Below are 17,706 nucleotides of genomic sequence, written 5' to 3' on the forward strand. Positions count from 1 at the left end.
TAAATGTGAAGGTAGAGGAGGAGTATCAAGCAGTTTATCTGCTGAACTCCTTACCTCCTGTCCTTACCTCCTGCTTATGTGCAGCTGAGGAAAGTCCTGAAATATTCCCGAGCTACAATCTCGGTGGAAGAGGTGAAGGCCGCAACTAGGATGAAGGAGCTAGAGCTTCTAGCTCAGGGTACCCTTACTCGGGGTACGGGGGAAGGATTAGTGGTCAAGGGCAAACCCGAGAAATCGGGTGGCGGGAAGAAGAAGGCCAAAGACCAGGTGGAGTGTTGGTATTGCGGCAAGAAGGGACACTATAAGAAGGAGTGTAGGTCCCGGAGGGTGAAGGAGGAGACCGAGGGTAAGGGGGTAGTAGCCTCGGTTCAGGAGTATGATTCGGAGGTACTTCTAGTATGCTCCGACTACTCCTCGGGTGGAGGTTCGGAGGTGAGGTCTCCACGTCTAGGTGGAGTTACCTCGGGTAGGAAGCTCAGGGGAAGGGGCGAGCGAGGAAATGCCATGACACCGGGTAGAGTTGGTGAGGGTAGTAGCGCTAGGGGCGTTTCCTCTCGGGGTGGAGCACGTACTTGCACGTGTTCCGAGCCTTCGGTAGAGTTCCTATAGGTCGACTAGGGGGGTCTTCACGGACACCGGGTAGAGTTGGTGAGGGTAGTAGCGCTAGGGGCGTTTCCTCTCGGGGTGGAGCACGTACTTGCACGTGTTCCGAGCCTTCGGTAGAGTTCCTATAGGTCGACTAGGGGGGTCTTCACGGGGTAAAACCCGTGGGGAACCTTAGTCGGTAGGTAGGGGTCCGGGGTAGAGGTCATAGGTCGCTTGATCTTTACGGGGATCAAGAGTTAGGTGTGTTAATATGACTCAAGTTTAGTCTCGGGGCAGTCGGGGTAGACTCGGGAGACGGGTAGATGTCGGGGCGTGACCCTCGGGGGGCCATTGGTGAGGTATAGACTTCACCGGAAGGGGTCATTTAGATGGTCTAGAGAGTCATATTAGTCTAGGTCTAAGGTAGACTTCGGAAGCGGAGGTGTCGGGGGACACTCGCTTGGGTAGGTTAGGTGCGTCGTGTCACGCTGAGACGTGTTTATGACACGCTCGGTAAGGACTCCTTTAGAATGGTAGGTTCAATGCGCCTTGAACCATGTCCAGAGGAGGAGTTACATGGAAGTTACGGGAATGAGCCTGCTAGGGTTTGGCGTGTCTTGGTTTTTCCTCGGTTCTCCGTGTTTTCTTGTTCTTTTGCAGGTTTGGCAGAAGAAGGTGGAGATTTGTTATGTCTTCAGCAAACCTTTGAAGCGAAGTGGAGGTTTTCGAACCCTCGGTTCGAGTCAGAAGGTTTGGTAAACGTGGAGGGGCAAAATGGTCATCTTGAGGTCAAGTAAATGTGACCTAGGGTTTGTGTGTTTTGCTCAGACGGTGATTTTTCGCTTTCGAGTTTTCTCTCTATCTCTCTTTCGGCGAACTTGCGTTCTCCGTGTGTCGGGATCGGTTTTTCGGTCGATCTCCGGCGACTTTCTTTCTGTAACCCTAGCAAACGCTATTCCTCTTCCCGAGACGTAGGTATCGAGCGTTAGAACTCGATACTGAACTCGTTATCCTACTGTGTTCTTTCATTTCTTTCTCACACGAGTGATTCGGAGAGATCGGTGAGGTTTCGAGAGGATAAATCCTCTACAAAATATAAGCACATGGTCTATATAGTTTCCAATACAAGTGGCAATAATAAATCCATCGCAAGTTTAATTTTTAATACCATAATTAAATAACATTTTAATATTTAAATGTTCCGTTGCAGATGAATCGCACTTATTTGATTAGTAAAGCGGGTCCTTTCCTAATTTGTCTTCTTTTTATTTTTCTCTGTCTAAACAATCGACACTCCCCCGCGATATATTTCCCTGAAAAGGCATTACGTAATAATCTTTTTTATTTAAATGTTATATATATTATTTCAATAAATGTGTCCATTATATAGTCAATATATACACATACATGCACAAACTTTTAAATTATAAGGAACAAAGACAAGGTAAATTTTGATTGGTGCAATCCCATTATATGTTTTCCACGTGTCGTCAAATTACAGCCGTCAAAGTGGACAAAGCCAGATTCACCACTTACATAATTAATCATTAATTAATTATTATTATTATTATTATTCATAATCGAATGTATTTTTTCAAATAAATAAATATATTAATAAAAACAAAACTAGATAACCAATGTGAGATATTTATCGCTGCATCATTAATGTTTCTAAAAAAAGATATCCATGAGAAAATTAAATGTATGGTATGTACGCTTATGTATAAAACAAGGAATAAAACAATTTAGTAACTACTTAGAGCTGCACCTGTCGGTTGTGTAATGAATGCATTAAAGAAAAATATACGATTATAAAAAAAAAACTAGATAATTAAATTGAATATATTAATAGAGGAATATTTTATATTTAATTTAATACCACGGGGAACAGTTGTAGTGTGAAGCAGAGAACCGATTCTCCATATAATATTTATCCGAAATATTTTTTTTTTGTTTAATTGAATTTTAATTTTTGTTTGATTGTGTGATATTATTATTATGGAATCACTCACACCCTCACCATTATTTTGACCTTTCTCCTCCTCCTCCTCTATCCAAAACGAAATATCAACGACGAGAATTCTCTTGCAGGCGATATCTTTCCCTGAAGGTCCCGGAAAAATGTGCGAGCCTGATGAAGACTGCACCAGAAATGGCGCCATTCCTCCGCCGACGAGGCTTCGGGAGCTGCTGATGGATTTGGATGATCTGGATCTCGACGGCTCCTGGCGGTTGGATCAGATCCCCTACCTCTCCTCGTCGAACCACTTCTTTTCTCCTCTCGTCGTCTCCTCTTCCTCCGAGCTGCCTTGTTCGCCTCTATGGGCGTTCTCCGACGGCGGAGGAACCGCCGCCGTTCCCGACGAGAAGCTCAGCCCCGCCTCCGGTGTTCCTCCTTTCCGTCTCGCCGATTATCCTATCTTTCTTCCTTGTTAGTCTCGGCGAACTCCAAGCTTTTTACCTTTTTCCGTTATTGTGCATGAGTCTTCAGCAGTCAGTGCATAAATCTCCTTCTGATACATGGGTTCTCGTTGCGTCCTCCGATTGTTTGTTAATTTTGGAATTTCCTTCTCGCGAAGATATTCCTACAAATTCGAATTTAGTTCTGCTCATGATTTGATGTCTTCTGGGTTTGACTCTGTTTCCACCTCTGTTCAGGTGGTTTCTGTCAAAATTCGTGTTCTTGCTCTTTTGCCTTAGATTATCTTGAAAATTATTCTCGTCTTAGCTTCCCGTAATCAACTTAGGTGTTTTGAATTGCTCTTTCGTTGTGTTCAACTCGTGTCTTGTCGGGAGCAGTGTCATATCACCAGTTCATCTCTCAATTTCAACCTCTTTAGTTGGATTCTTAAACTCTAGAATCTGAAACTGAAAAATCTCTAATATTCGCAGGTGCTGCTTCGTCCATGGCTGAGAATACAGCAGAAAACGGTAACAGCGTCCCGTTTCCTTCTCCATTAATGGGTCTGGTCCCTCCAGAGAACACAGACAACTACTGTGTCATCAAAGAGAGGATGACCCAGGCGCTTCGCTACTTCAAAGAATCAACGGAGCAGCACGTCCTGGCTCAGGTCTGGGCTCCCGTGATAAAGAACGGTCGTGAACTTCTGACGACTTTGGGTCAACCCTTTGTTCTTAATCCTAACGGTAATGGGCTTAACCAATACAGGATGATCTCTCTCACATATATGTTTTCTGTGGATAGTGAAAGCGACATAGAGCTTGGACTCCCTGGTCGCGTTTATCGCCAGAAATTGCCCGAATGGACCCCAAATGTTCAGTACTATTCCAGCAGAGAATTCTCGCGTCTTGATCATGCCTTGCACTATAACGTGCGCGGTACCCTGGCCTTGCCCGTCTTTAATCCCTCTGGTCAATCCTGCATTGGTGTTGTGGAGCTTATCATGACCTCCGAGAAGATACACTATGCCCCTGAAGTGGACAGAGTTTGCAAAGCCCTCGAGGTTCGATTTTCTTCCCTCACTTCCATTACTCTTGCTTCAGTGTTTGTCTTTAGCTGAATCAGAAACATGTCTATGTCTGAAATTCACAAGTGTACCTCTTGAAAAGCAATTCCATGCCCTCATTTAAGCGCTTTGTTTCCTTATTGATTCCTCGGTAATATTAATAATAATGATAGGTTTAATAACTTTGGCAGGCGGTGAATCTGAAAAGCTCTGAAATACTTGACCACCAAACCACTCAGGTTAGCTACAACTGCCATGCGTTGTCTCATCGAATACCCTTTTAAACACGCGAGTTCTCAAACCGTTGTTTCGGTTGATTCTTTTAACGGACAGATATGTAACGAGGGCCGTCAAAACGCACTGGCTGAGATTCTGGAGATACTGACAGTTGTATGCGAGACCTACAAGCTTCCTCTGGCTCAAACCTGGGTTCCATGCCAGCACCGGAGTGTTCTTGCCAACGGTGGCGGTCTAAAGAAATCATGCACCAGCTTCGACGGCAGCTGCATGGGCCAAGTCTGCATGTCCACAACTGACGTGGCCTGCTACGTTGTGGATGCTCACGTCTGGGGATTCAGAGACGCCTGCCTTGAACACCACCTCCAGAAAGGCCAGGGTGTTGCAGGACGTGCCTTCCTGAACCGTAGCTCGTGTTTTTGCCGAGATGTCACCAAGTTCTGCAAGACCCAGTACCCACTGGTCCACTATGCGCTCATGTTCAAGTTAACCAGTTGTTTTGCCATTTGTCTGCAGAGCTCTCACACGGGCGATGACGATTACATTCTCGAGTTCTTCCTTCCTCCATCCATTACAGACGAAACCAAGCAAGATTCCCTTTTGGGTTCTCTGTTGGCGACTATGAAACTGTATTTTCAAAACCTGAGGGTTGCTTCTGGGATTTCTTTCGGTGAAGAAGCTGATGAAGTGTCTGTTGAATTCATCAAAGCGTTACCAGATAAGAAGATCAATTCGAGAATTGAACGTATTCGAGTATCCTCTGGTTTTGCATCAAATGTCGGGGAGATGCGGTTGAATCCTCAGCCGGTGGTTCCTTCTTCCGAGCCAGCGAAAGAGATGGGTAACATGGCCGGTGATAATGGCAAGAAAAAACCAGAGAGAAAACGTGGGAAAACAGAAAAAACAATCAGTCTAGATGTTCTTCAGCAGTATTTCACTGGTAGTCTCAAAGACGCTGCCAAGAGCCTCGGAGGTATGTCTGTGTATCTTTCCCGAACTTAAACTGTTAGATATGTCGGAACTAATCATTTTTGTTATCAATGTTCGTTAAAGATCATAACTTTGTCGACGTTTTTCCAGTTTGCCCGACGACAATGAAGCGAATCTGCAGGCAACATGGAATCTCACGGTGGCCATCTCGGAAGATCAAGAAGGTGAATCGTTCGATCACGAAGTTGAAACGCGTCATCGAATCTGTTCAAGGCACGGATGGATCCCTCGACCTTACTTCCATGGCCGTCGGTTCCATACCTTGGACAAATGGCCAGACCACGGCCCAGCCGCTCAACTCACACAGCGGTGACGACAAAGAGCCTGAGCTATCAAAGAACAACGGCTCGATTGGTCACAGTCCTCACGAGCCACACGGTTCCCCGGAATTACCTATCAACGGCTGCAAACGGTCACGGACCAGGGATGAGAGCGTCGGGACCCCGACCTCTCACGGATCTTGCGGATGTAGCCCCCGTGATGACACGAAATCCCTGAATCAAGAACCAATTTTCACCGTCGGTTCATCACCCGGGCTACCATTTCAACAGTGTTTGAGAGATCTCGATGTATCTGCAGCATCTTTTTCTATGCCTTTCCGGGGAATTCCGATCGAAGATGCCGGAAGTTTCAAAGATCTGAGAAACCTCTGCCCTTCTGCAGCGGCGGAGGAGAAGCTTCAAGAATCAAACTGGCTAAACAATGGCAACATCATCTGCCATCCTCCGAAAGAAGAGGGAATGGGAATCGCTCGTGTACCGTCACGATCAGATATGAGAAGTGTAACCATCAAAGCAATTTACAAAGAAGACATCATACGGTTCAGAATATCGTCGAGCTCGGGATTAATGGAGCTGAAGGAGGAAGTCACGAAAAGGCTGAAACAGGACGCGGGTACGTTCGATATAAAGTACCTAGACGATGATAACGAATGGGTTTTGATCGCTTGCGACGCTGATCTTCAAGAATGTCTCGATGTCTCGAGATCCTCCGGTAGCAATAACGTACGGCTCCTGGTTCACGACGTGACGATGAATCTCGGCAGCTCCTGTGAGAGCACCGGAGAATTGTGACCAGAACTGGTTATGTCTCTTGTAGATATCTATCTGTTGAAAGAATATGTAGGGGTTTTTTTTTGTTTTCTTGGGGCTGAAGAAAAGATTTGGAAGCTCCTTAGGTTTAGGGTTTTTCAACAGGTTATAAATCTTTTGTTTTGTATGTGAGAGAATGATACAAATAACTACCAACTGTAAACTACCCCCCCCCCTCCCTAACTTTTGTTCTTTCACTGTCCCCTTCTTCCCTCTGTGCTCTTTGTAAGGGGGGGGAGCTGGATTTTGTCTTTATGGTTAGTGTTGTTTGTGATTTGTATTTTTTGGTAACATGCTGTAATCTTAGCAATTATAGTTAGTTAGTAAAGTCTTGCCTATATTTATTTTTGTAAACCTTGTCGGTTTGATCCATACACATACACATACACATACATGTATGTCTGTATATATGTATGTATACATGTATGTGTATGTATATATGTATGTCTATATAATATATGTATGTATGTGCATCTATCTATTTATTTAGAAGTTATAAATATAACTATTTATATAGAACTCCACATCAGAATTTAATTACAGAAACACCACCGGTAATCGGACGGTGGATAAGGGACGAGAGATTCAGAATCTCGCGGTGGAAATCTTCTCCGAATCGGTGTGAGTGAACACAGCGGATAATCCCACTTCGCCGTTTCCAGATTGTCGTCGCCTCTCCGCCATTATCCTCTTGGTGGATTTGTAGTATGCTCCGTACAGAACCAATTGGGCCAACCCAAAAAGACCCCCGATCCCATTTGGTATCTAAATTCCATACGTAAATAAATGCCCATTTAAATATTATTGATTTGATATATAGATGGATATGCTAACATTTATAATTTAGATATCTAAATGAATTTTCTAGATATTAGAATTTAAAATCCAATCTCCTATCTATAGATTTTGATTTTACAAATTCCAATTCGAATCCAAACAAAAATTACGGTCTTTTTTTAGGATTTAGTAACTTACCGCCATGAAAGGGTCAAAAGGCATAAAAGAGTAAACGGTCCACGCAATCGCGTTTGCAAACGCAGCAAAGGATAGGAGAAACGGCATGTACTCCACGCTCTTTGTTTTTATCACCGTTTTCTGCATTGTTTCCATATATTAGATAAATAAATAAACAAATAATATATAATTGATAATACCGACAACACCGATAACGTTACATTAGTTAACCACTCTAATACCATGTTTGGAAATTAAACCGCAATGTAAAGTCTTAATTATATTCAATTTTTATCCAAACCATAATATTATGTAAGATGATATACAAGATATATGGATAATAATTACAATCTATAATGAATTTGCAACGTACCATAACGGCCAAAGGAGAAGCGTACATCATGACATTGAAGACACAACATACGATCCCAACGGCCAACGTCCGCTTTTCGACAGTATGGAGCAAAGTCATGACGAGAGCGGCGAGTGTGACCGCAAACGCTGCCTCGGCGGCCACAACCGCGGTTACGACCAGACGCTGTTTGCGGCTGCAGAAGAGGAAGAAGATGACGAGGAAGGCGATCTCAATCGCGGCTCCTGCAGCGTTGATTGTGATGACCAATGTGCTGTCAGGGTGCACCGTAGGCAGCCCGTAGATGATCCAAACCAAGCAATTCATCAGGGTTGCCAAGTAGGGCACGGCCGAGTACTCCTCCACTGACCTCTTCTTCACTATCCCAATAAACGTCGGCCTGTTTTTTTTTTTTTTTTTTTGCCATTTGTTATTTATTAATTATATCACGTGTAAATAATTTTTACTGCTATACTATATAATTATATATCACCTTAATTCGAGACAAATATTTAGTATCGAATTCACATTTCACAGAAAAAAAAAATGATAAACTTACGTTGGTGACAAGAACAAACAGAAGGAGATAACGTTTCCTGAAATTATACATGGAAAAATAAAATATTTAAAAGCATAATTCCTATTGCAATAAAAAAGAAAGTATCCGAAGGAAAAAAATAGATAATGCTAGATAAAATATTGCTGATTCTTGAATGTTTATATATATATATATATAATTCCGCAGGATTCATCTGGACCTTTCTCTTTATGAGGGATGGTGGTGATGATGATGATGATGATGATGATGATGATGATGATGGTGATGGTGATGGTGATGGACAAGGTGAAAAGAAGGAGGGAGGGGTGAATATGGTATTTCAATCACCTTTTCTAATGTTATTTTAATTAGTGTAAGAGAAAAAGAGATTAACTCGTATCCTTATATAGAGAGAGTAGAGAGGGCTTGGAGAGTTTGTTGATACAACACTAAGGTTATACATATGGACATCGTATATAGATATATACGCATATGTACATTTGTGTGTGTAGGTGCAGGACTCTTACAAATATCCACACTTTATGCATATAGATATATATATGTACAACTGTGCATATTTTATGATGCGATTTTTCTATAATATTTTTTATTTTTTGTAAGAACGTGGATTCTTATATATACATATATATATATATATATATATATATGCAGTTATGAATCATAGTACATATACAATTTAAGTGAAGAATCTTTTAATATCTGAACTGGAGATTTTAAAGTTAGATACGAAAATTAATATACGTATATATCGATGTAGAAATAGAAAAAATTTGAACAAAGCATACTATTGAGCACATGAGTGATTATTAATTATTATTATTATTATGATAACTCTGAACAATTATATCTTTTCTTTAATGTAAAATCTAGCATTCTTAAGTAAAAAGAATCCAAATTTATTCAACATATATATATAGTTGATATAATTGGAATTAATGAGTCAGCATCTTATATATGAAATATAATTGTGCTACCAAAAAAATATTTTTATGTTAGCTTTGAAATGAAAGCTCACGAAAAGTTTGTGAGTGGTGCCTCTTATATATGAAACATGGGAATGAAGTCTCAATAGTGGTTAGGTAAGCTGCATGACAATAATGACATATACACACACACACACACACATATATATGGTACAATATATATATTCGTTTATATAGCACAAAAGACAATTTCACGTCATATCGAATTTAGAAAATTTTCAAAACAGAATTGAAAAGAATTCTCTCTTATATTTTGATTCAAACGAAATAAACAAAATGCTTTTTTATATAAATTTTTAACAAATCAAATTATTATGTAAAATATTGCCACACTTTAAATATATATATATATTAATACTATCAAACCAAACCATATATATATCGATTTGCCCCTCTAAATAGTATTCATTTGCGTGTGTTCGAGCCCTCATCAAATGTGTCCACATCTATAAACACATGCTCACAGGTTTCTGAGAATGAAACCAAGGAACAAAAACGAAGGAAAAAAAATTAATCTAAAAACAAAAACAAAAGCTATCTGCAAATGACAATGACGTTTATGTAATTACGCATGTACGTATCAATGTGTGCACGTAATCGATACATACATGCATGCATGCATGCACAATGTACACATATAGACATATCTACGTACGTCACGTGTTACATATATGACAACCTATTCTATGAATTCCGTGGTAATTAAACAAGCTAACGTAATAGGAATAGGGAGGAAACATTTAGGGTAACATATGTGGGGGTCCGTCATCGGGACAATCTTTAACGAGGATATAAAATGGCTATTTAATTTGATATATTAAAAAATAAAATCTTCCAATGGTTGATATCGTATCTAAACATAATTAATTTCGAGGAAGTTTCGTAATGATTCTGATATTTATTCATTTGTAAAACATTGAAATTAGAAACATAATTTCGGAGATTTTGGTATATTCCAACACCATTATTAAAGATAAATTTGGATCTATATATGGTTTAAAGTGGGGATTAGATTTCTAACCACATTGAAAAGTTTTCACTGAAGAAATTGCTAAGGTTTTTCTACAAATTCCTTTTTTTTTTTTTGCAAGAGGAAAATAATTTAAGCGTATGTCATGTGTGCATCATTCTGGTTAGTCCATGACAACAACGTGGATATATACAAAGTGAGTACATGAGAAACTATATATATATATATATATACACATATATGTGAATAATAAGGTATTATAACAAACATTATCGTAGAGACTAAATGTTCTGTCTGATAAAATATAGGTTCATATATATGTATTTAATTTTGTATTTCAAAATTTAATAAGTGACCACGAATTACATATGCATGATCTGATTCTTCCGACATGGGACAACTTGTATATATGATAAATTTCTAGCAAGTTTCGCTTTGAATTCACCCTTAATTAGTAAAGTCCGACTTTAAACATCTATTTTTTTTTATAGAAAAAACAAGGCAGTTATTAATTTTTTTGCCCGAAATAAATGAAACACGTCGTTACTGCTTTTGGATAGAAATATGGGTAGGTGTTATACAATAAAATTTTTCTTTACCGATCTCTATATTATATGATAGTAACTGACTAAATTTCAACAAATCCATTGACCACTGTATATCAAATTTTATTACAAAATTTGTTGGTTTATGTTACGATTTATTATTAGTTATATATATATATATACACACACATATGTGTGTTAATATTGTTATGATTAAAACTTGTCATTATTTGTTAATCAGACGGAATATGCCAAAGTGAAGGAGAAGCGAACAACAAATACGGCAAAGCTCGTTACAAACTTTTAACACTCAAATGGCATTTTTCAAATGCGTAAAACCAAATTCCAAAATTTGACCAATAAAAGAAAAATTCACCGTACTTGTTAAATTCATTGAAAATACCAACACTTAAATGGGATAAAATCACAAAGAATTAGATCCAAGAATTTCTCAAACTCAAATACAAACATGCTCAAAGTAAACACTGTACAATCAGGGCCCATTTTATGTTACAAAGATTGAATTTTTCCAGAACCCCAAATAACACCGAAATAATATATATATATATATGTGTGTGTGGAACTGTTTTTTGTTTTAATGCCTGGTTCAGAATTTGAAACCCAGACTTGGCCATTTCTTAGCGGAAGGCTCTTTCTTGGGAGGCCTGGCGTTGGGATCGATCAGATTCTGGAGAGATTTGGCTTTGTGGTTTCTGGATCGGCCTGCCTCCTTCAGAAGCTCCGTCAAACGTCTCTTCTCCACCTCGAAGTCAGGGTTCGCTATCCCCAGCTTCTCCTCTCTCAGCTTCAGAACCTGCTCCAGTATTTCAATGGCGTCTTCTATTCTGCAAATCAGACCGCAGCCCAGATCTAAGTGCATTCCATGTGTATGTATATACATGCGCATATGGGTATAATCAAAAACAACATTAGTTTCATGGCGTAGCGACCAGTTTCAGCTTTGGTTTCTCTATTCTGATGAAGTTCAGTCCTTGGTGGCCACACATCAAGGAACAAGTTCGTTCCTTTACAATCAAAAAACGAACATTTGGTCTGGGTTTGGTCTACCAATCAAGCACATTCTTTCGATTTTCATCGACCCGAGAAAAGGGCATAGCAGTTATGGTGGTTCCACCGTTCCTATCCTACTGATCAGTGTTGGCAACGGTTCTGGTTAGGGTAATACCCACCGAGTTCTTCCCTTTTTACCATACGGATCAGTCTAAATTCCAGTTTCTGTATACCGATAAATTCACCGAAAAGCGGCATGGAAGAACATACCTTCCCATGGCGTCATAGGTCGCAGCCAGATTGCTGTAGACACTGAGTGTGTCCTGATCGCATGACCCTCTCTCGCTTTCGAGAATTCCTCTGGCTTCCTCAAACAGTTCAGCCGCCTCATCGATCTTGAAGAGCTGAACACAAGCCAATCCCATCTGGTTTAATACAACCCCGAAGAAGGCTGATTTCCTCTCCCCTGCCGCCCTTAGTTTCGTCACTGAGCTCTCAAACACGTTTCTCGAATCCTCGTACCTTCCCAACATGTAATACATCACTCCCATCCGTGCCTCCAGCCCTGCGTGTGTGTATATAGTATGATGATCTATGTCACAGAAGTTTACGCAGAAAAGCCAGAAAGTCTCATGCCGGTATTGCTCTTATCTCAGGTGGGTACAAAGCAAATCTACCCTCGGAGAATCAAATCGTTTTATTGCCCTTTAACCAGACAACATTATATCAGAGGAAATAGTTTCCACAGAGATACAAAAAAGTTCCCTATAAATTTGATTGATGTTACCTGCAATGGCGCTCTGCTGTCCCGGCTTATCCTCCAACAATTTCATCGCCTTCTGAAGCAGCTTCAACGCCTCCTCGGGTTCATCCACAGATTCGTAAATCGTTGAAATCTCCATCAATCCATCGGCAATCTCCTCCACAGTCGTGCCAGGAACCGGCTTGTTGTATATCCTCAATGCGTTCTCACAGTAGGATTTGGACTCACGGAGTTTCCCCGTCCTGTGGTAAAGCTCGGCCAATCTGACGAAAACCGAAGCAACCAATGGATGGTTCTCACCTTTAGAGGACTTGAACAGAGTAAGAGCCTTCTGGTATGAGAAAACAGCCTCGTCAAACCGGCACAGCGACATGTAAATGTTGCCGATGCTGACATCAATGGAGGCAACCTCGGTTTCTTGTGTGTTGGCGTTCATGGCCATGCTGGCCAGGACGAGGTGTTCGAGGGCGTTTTCGTAATCTCCCTTGGCCTCGCAGATTATGGCCATCAGGCGTCGGTCAGCCGCCTCTTCCAGAGAGGCCGGCTCGCTGTGGACACGGTGGATTTCTAGAGTTCTCTTGCACAACTCCTCGGCTTTATCGAACTGCATTGCCTGAACATAAGCTTCTGCTAAGTACCTGAACCAATTAAAGAAAAACTTTCAGAGATTCAGATTGGATCATTTAATCCAAACACCAAAGCTTTTCGATCTCTCTGAATTTAGAGCTCCGAGTTCAGATCACAATCAGAATCAATTCAGAGACGAAAAGCTCGTAAATTTCGAGTCAGATTCCATCTTTTTATCCAAGTATGGAGCTCAGACCCGCCGCGGAAATAAACAGAATTCTGTAATTGTAGAGTTAAATCCAAATCCAAAAGTTATTAACTTTCAGAAAACCCATCACATAGATTATTTGCCGAAAACCGATAGAAAATGCAGACAATTTTACTTGAACCGTTAGATTCATTAATTAAGACGAACATTGAAGAGAGAAGAACCTGCAAGTTTCTCCGACTCGTGGATCCGTATCACCCAGAGTCTGGATCTGGATCTTCAACCCTTCTTCGTAGCAAGCGATAGATCGATCGATCTGGCCCAACATCGAGAACGTGTCTCCGAGCTGCATGTGGCCGGAAAACGCTGCGAGAGCGTGGTCGGATCCTCGGGTCGGGTCGGGAACCTCGATGGCCCGCTCCAGCGGCGGGACAGCCTCCTCGAACCGGCCGAGACTGCAGTAGATGGCGGCGAGAACGTGGAGGCTCATGGCGAGGTCAAGGACGGGTCCGCCGTCGCCGCCGCCGGGGATGGCGGGCGCGGCGGCGGCGCAGCAGCGCTCGAACGACTTGGTGGCGCGGATCGCGTAGTCTAGGGCTTTGTTGGGTCCTTCGCCGGAGGCAATGGCATCGCGGGCGAGCTTGAGGAGGAACGGGCCGAGATCGGGGTTGTCGAGAGACGGATCGTCCATGGCAGCAGCGGCGGCGGCGGTGGCGGAGGATAGACCCGGTGAGTCGGATTGTTTCTTACCGGGTCGACCCGGGGAGGGTTTGGATCGGGATGGGGTCGGGGACGGTGGCTTCTTCATCGGAGTCCGTGGTGGGTTCGTGGGTTCGGGTCGTTGAGGCTGTGCCTCCGGCACGGCGAGGCGTAGCGGCGGAGCGTCCGCCGGAGTTTTGACTGAGACGAGACCCGGCATTGCTGACGTGTATGAGAGAGAGAAGGTGGATTGGATTGGATTGGATCCAGGTAGGTAACAGGAGCGCAGAGGGAGATAGAGTCAGTCAGTGAGAGAGGGTAAGCGCAATGTATGTATATGCTAATATTGCTTCTGACATGAGAAGACAACGGCCAGCGCGTGGTAAATCGGTAATTTATACTTTATCTAAGGGGTTAATGTTAGATTTGCAGATTAAAAGTGATGAGAAAAGAGCGAAAACAATAACAATCAAGCTACGAATTTTCTGATTCATGCGACATTATATAGTTAAATCTATAAGAAAGTCAAAATCTCCATCTCATATTGTCGGAACCGTTGCGATTCTTCCACGTGTCACGAGGAAGAGCACCTGTACTCTGTAGAACTGGAGTATTTTAATCGTAATGATAAGCCTGATCAGGGTTTGAGGAGAGAGAGAGAGAGAGAGAGAGAGAGAGAACTAGAGTGAGTTGGACGCTGAACAATAATACTCCTCAGGGGACAAGACAGGGAAGGTGGCTTGACGGTCCAGGTCACCATAATTAAGCAACAAACAGCCACCTTAATTTGATTTGGATTTTAATTAATCCATCTTTCGTTGACATTTACCATGCATAATCCATCTAAATATTTTAGCTAATAATGGCCTCACCTCTCTTGAGTACCAGAAAATCATGGATCTCATTTTCATTTGTTACAAAAAAACCTCTTTCAAAACTCCCCTAATTCTTATTTAAAAGCATTACAATTATGGAATATAATGTAAATCTCTTACTAATCCATACTAACTATCTCCATAAGTAATTGATTTTAAACTTTGATAATCAGAAGTGGTTTCTTGACAAACACAAGGTTGGTATATGTGGATCTTGCCAACGGGCAGTAAATATCATATAAACAAAAGATAAAAACTTTTTTGACGGCTTAAATAATTCTATAACTTACCATAAAAAAAAAAGAGTTCCCTTAGATATAGGTTTCATTATCATTCTTGTATATATATATATTTTTTATAACTGAAGAACATAACTACTATCTTTCGGATGCATTGATTAAGTAAATTTCTAATCCAAAAACAGCCTTTGATCCAGAAATTATCTCCTCTCTCACCATGATAATCGAACACTCGATTTGTGATGATTTTCACCTTAGACCGACCACTCGACCACTCTATGGTGGATTATTCTTATATGTATATATATATTATGATATAGATCGTTTTATCAAAATCATTCAAGAACAATTGTATGTATGTATGTATATGGTTTACAGTCCGTGAAAAATTGCAGATGACGACCACATCTCAAACGTTGCACAAAGCTCGAAACCGTTTTTCTCATTTTAGGACTCATTTTTTTCTTTTTTTGATAATTCGGAAGTTCACCGGACCTTTGGTCCAACTACATCTCCCAGAGGATCGGGGTAGTCAATGTGAAAACTCTTCCCCAACCAGAAATCGAACCACCAACCTCTGAGTGCTTTGCACCCACATGGTGACCACTCGCTCACAATTTTTAGAACTGAGTTTTTTTTTGGTATGTTTTAGGACTGAGTTAATATAGAGTTAACATGGTTAAGTGATGTTATTATATTGACAGAACAATCTTGAGTTTATGTATTTAGTAGCATCAGTTTTATTAGTCGAAACATGTTTAATTCGTTCTGTTTACATAAAAACTGATAAGTACACAACAATTTCACAAATGGAAATCATGCTTTAAAGAATCTATTCCCAGGTTCGCGTTTCTAATTTGGGAAATCATGCTTCGCCGTCTTCCCACTAAGGATCGTCTGCTCCAATGGGGTATGCAAATTACCCCGACATGTGTATTATGCTATGCTCAACCGGAGACACATTCCCATCTGTTCTTTGAATGTAGTTTCAGCAACTCAATCTGGACACGTCTTGCAAGCTTACTCTGGCCTTCCCCTCCGTCGTGGATTGAGCATTTCATGACATGGATGAGTAGTTCCAACACTGGCAGGAACAACAACAAGTCTACCTTGGCTTTGCTTCTTACCCAAATTGTTGCATATCAGATTTAGAAGGAAAGAAATGCAAGAATCTTCAGAAACAAGACGAAAACGGCGGAATCAGTAATTTCTATCATTGATCGGATATTGAGGAATATCTTACTATCTGGGAGGAAACCTACAACCTCCACAAATGGCTCTCCACTTCAGGATTGGTATCGGTTATCGGAAGGAATTCGATCACGGCTGCATTAGAAACTTAAGGCGAGACACGAACATTTTGTAACATGGATATCCGTACAGCTTAGGCTGGTTTTGTACAAAGACTTTACTTATATATGATATTCACCTTTTCATACCAAAAAAAAAAAAAAAAAAATTTCACAAATGGAACCAAAAAATAATTGAAAATGAAAAATAATGCGCATCCGGGGAATCGAACCCCGGTCAGTACCGTGGGAGGGTACTATGATACCACTACACCAGATGCGCTTTTGACTAAATGATAAAAATATATTTTACATAATTCTGATTTTCGTGTTGTCCTTTCCCGTTGATCAAAATGTGGGTGGTATATAGCGTTTAAGGACACCTCTGATCTTGGATTGTGGGTTGCAGACTGGTAGTAAGATTTTCCTCGAAATATTATCTATGCGTCTCTGATTATACTTGCATTTCGAGTGGATACTGATGCGTGTTGTTTTGTGGTATGTGAAATTGATTGTCAGACGTGGCGAAGAAGAAAGACGTGAACTTTGTAATTCATCCATGCTTTGTTCAGAACTCGATTGTGAAATGAGTTGGCTTGATCTCGGGTGTTCCTGCATTCGAACGCTTCATCCTCGTTGATTGTCAGACATGGCGCAGAAGAAGAAAGACGTGGACTTTATGCATACCTCCATGCTTAATTCAGAACTTGATTGTGAATTGGGTCGGATTGATCTCGGGTTTTCCTGTATTCGAACGCTTCATCCTCGTTTCTTCTATATTATTGTGTAGCTACTAATCAGAGATCTGTCATGTAGATATATGTCGCCGTTCTAAAATTTCTGAAATTTGTGCTCCTATGAGTGTTTTTAGCAGTGAATCGATCTCTTGATGAAGTGGGGTTGTGGAACATATATCGTCTTTGATTCTGGATAAGCTTACAAGTCAGCGACATTGTGTAGCTTTTACTGATTAAAAAACCTATATTGAATATATATATATATATATATATATATATGTGTGTGTGTGTATGTCTGTGTACACTGTCTTTGATTCTGGTCATGGTATTAAGGGGAGTGCTTAGACTTAGTCTTGAGCTGAGATTTTGCAATTCTCTTGGTGATCTGTTAAGTTTGTGGCTGATTGTGAGCACCTGTGTCGGACGTTGTTTCTTGTTATAGATTCTTTGGTCTTTACATGACTTTGTATCATCTGATGAACATTCTCTGTCTTTGGATCGTTTCCATTTGGGGTTAGGACGAACCAGTCACTTTCATTACCAAAATTAAAAAATAAAAAAACCCATAAAATCTTAGTAGATCTC

General features: G+C 40.9%; 4 protein-coding genes and 1 non-coding gene across 7 annotated transcripts; 2 read left to right on the forward strand and 3 right to left on the reverse strand.

Moving 5' to 3' along the window:
• The first annotated feature begins 131 nt into the window (after positions 1-131).
• Positions 132-738, forward strand: LOC104815162. The gene is made up of 2 exons (XM_010543481.2): positions 132-594; positions 640-738. The coding sequence occupies exons 1-2, from the start codon at positions 151-153 to the stop codon at positions 721-723; spliced, it is 528 nt and encodes a 175-aa protein (XP_010541783.1). The 5' UTR covers positions 132-150; the 3' UTR covers positions 724-738.
• Positions 739-2,609: 1,871 nt separating this feature from the next.
• On the forward strand, positions 2,610-6,710 carry LOC104815171 (protein NLP7-like). 3 transcript variants are annotated; one of them, XM_010543489.2, is made up of 5 exons: positions 2,610-3,016; positions 3,478-4,049; positions 4,244-4,291; positions 4,386-5,262; positions 5,370-6,710. In XM_010543489.2, the coding sequence occupies exons 1-5, from the start codon at positions 2,707-2,709 to the stop codon at positions 6,350-6,352; spliced, it is 2,790 nt and encodes a 929-aa protein (XP_010541791.1). In that variant the 5' UTR covers positions 2,610-2,706; the 3' UTR covers positions 6,353-6,710. The 3 variants fall into 3 exon arrangements, with proteins under 3 accessions (XP_010541791.1, XP_019057556.1, XP_019057558.1); XM_019202011.1 differs by lacking the exon at positions 2,610-3,016 and having other exon boundaries at positions 3,564-3,656; positions 3,791-4,049; XM_019202013.1 differs by lacking the exon at positions 2,610-3,016 and having other exon boundaries at positions 3,636-3,705; positions 3,791-4,049.
• A 153-nt stretch (positions 6,711-6,863) lies between these two features.
• LOC104825055 (bidirectional sugar transporter SWEET7-like) lies at positions 6,864-8,312 on the reverse strand. The gene is made up of 4 exons (XM_019202020.1): positions 8,236-8,312; positions 7,698-8,076; positions 7,346-7,465; positions 6,864-7,135 (listed from the first exon to the last, which is right to left on the reverse strand). The coding sequence occupies exons 2-4, from the start codon at positions 8,001-8,003 to the stop codon at positions 6,956-6,958; spliced, it is 606 nt and encodes a 201-aa protein (XP_019057565.1). The 5' UTR covers positions 8,004-8,076; positions 8,236-8,312; the 3' UTR covers positions 6,864-6,955.
• A 2,810-nt stretch (positions 8,313-11,122) lies between these two features.
• On the reverse strand, positions 11,123-14,405 carry LOC104815176 (kinesin light chain-like). The gene is made up of 4 exons (XM_010543493.2): positions 13,507-14,405; positions 12,532-13,145; positions 12,015-12,309; positions 11,123-11,578 (listed from the first exon to the last, which is right to left on the reverse strand). Exons 1-4 carry the CDS (start codon positions 14,199-14,201, stop codon positions 11,341-11,343), a joined length of 1,842 nt encoding a protein of 613 aa, XP_010541795.1. The 5' UTR covers positions 14,202-14,405; the 3' UTR covers positions 11,123-11,340.
• A 2,191-nt stretch (positions 14,406-16,596) lies between these two features.
• Positions 16,597-16,667, reverse strand: TRNAG-CCC. The gene has a single exon. It is a non-coding gene; the product is annotated as a tRNA-Gly (tRNA).
• Between the last annotated feature and the right edge of the window lie 1,039 nt (positions 16,668-17,706).

This window comes from Tarenaya hassleriana, unplaced genomic scaffold (genome assembly GCF_000463585.1).
Source record: "Tarenaya hassleriana unplaced genomic scaffold, ASM46358v1 Cleome1, whole genome shotgun sequence".
In the NCBI taxonomy this organism is placed as follows: domain Eukaryota; kingdom Viridiplantae; phylum Streptophyta; class Magnoliopsida; order Brassicales; family Cleomaceae; genus Tarenaya; species Tarenaya hassleriana.

What these genes read in the sequence shown, in the direction of transcription:
- LOC104815171 (XM_010543489.2), top strand. Translation starts at nt 2,707, where the DNA reads ATGTGCGAGCCTGATGAAGACTGCACCAGAAATGGCGCCATTCCTCCG. An exon ending in TTATCCTATCTTTCTTCCTT is followed by an intron (nt 3,017 to 3,477) that starts GTTAGTCTCGGC and finishes TAATATTCGCAG; the next exon opens with GTGCTGCTTCGTCCATGGCT. An exon ending in TTGACCACCAAACCACTCAG is followed by an intron (nt 4,292 to 4,385) that starts GTTAGCTACAAC and finishes TTTAACGGACAG; the next exon opens with ATATGTAACGAGGGCCGTCA.
- LOC104815176 (XM_010543493.2), bottom strand. Translation starts at nt 14,201, where the DNA reads ATGCCGGGTCTCGTCTCAGTCAAAACTCCGGCGGACGCTCCGCCGCTA. An exon ending in CGAGTCGGAGAAACTTGCAG is followed by an intron (nt 13,146 to 13,506) that starts GTTCTTCTCTCT and finishes TAATTGGTTCAG; the next exon opens with GTACTTAGCAGAAGCTTATG. An exon ending in ACCTATGACGCCATGGGAAG is followed by an intron (nt 11,579 to 12,014) that starts GTATGTTCTTCC and finishes TCTGATTTGCAG; the next exon opens with AATAGAAGACGCCATTGAAA.
- LOC104815162 (XM_010543481.2), top strand. Translation starts at nt 151, where the DNA reads ATGAAGGAGCTAGAGCTTCTAGCTCAGGGTACCCTTACTCGGGGTACG. An exon ending in GCACGTGTTCCGAGCCTTCG is followed by an intron (nt 595 to 639) that starts GTAGAGTTCCTA and finishes CACGGACACCGG; the next exon opens with GTAGAGTTGGTGAGGGTAGT.
- LOC104825055 (XM_019202020.1), bottom strand. Translation starts at nt 8,003, where the DNA reads ATGAATTGCTTGGTTTGGATCATCTACGGGCTGCCTACGGTGCACCCT. An exon ending in CTTCTCCTTTGGCCGTTATG is followed by an intron (nt 7,466 to 7,697) that starts GTACGTTGCAAA and finishes GAAACAATGCAG; the next exon opens with AAAACGGTGATAAAAACAAA. An exon ending in CTTTTGACCCTTTCATGGCG is followed by an intron (nt 7,136 to 7,345) that starts GTAAGTTACTAA and finishes TATGGAATTTAG; the next exon opens with ATACCAAATGGGATCGGGGG.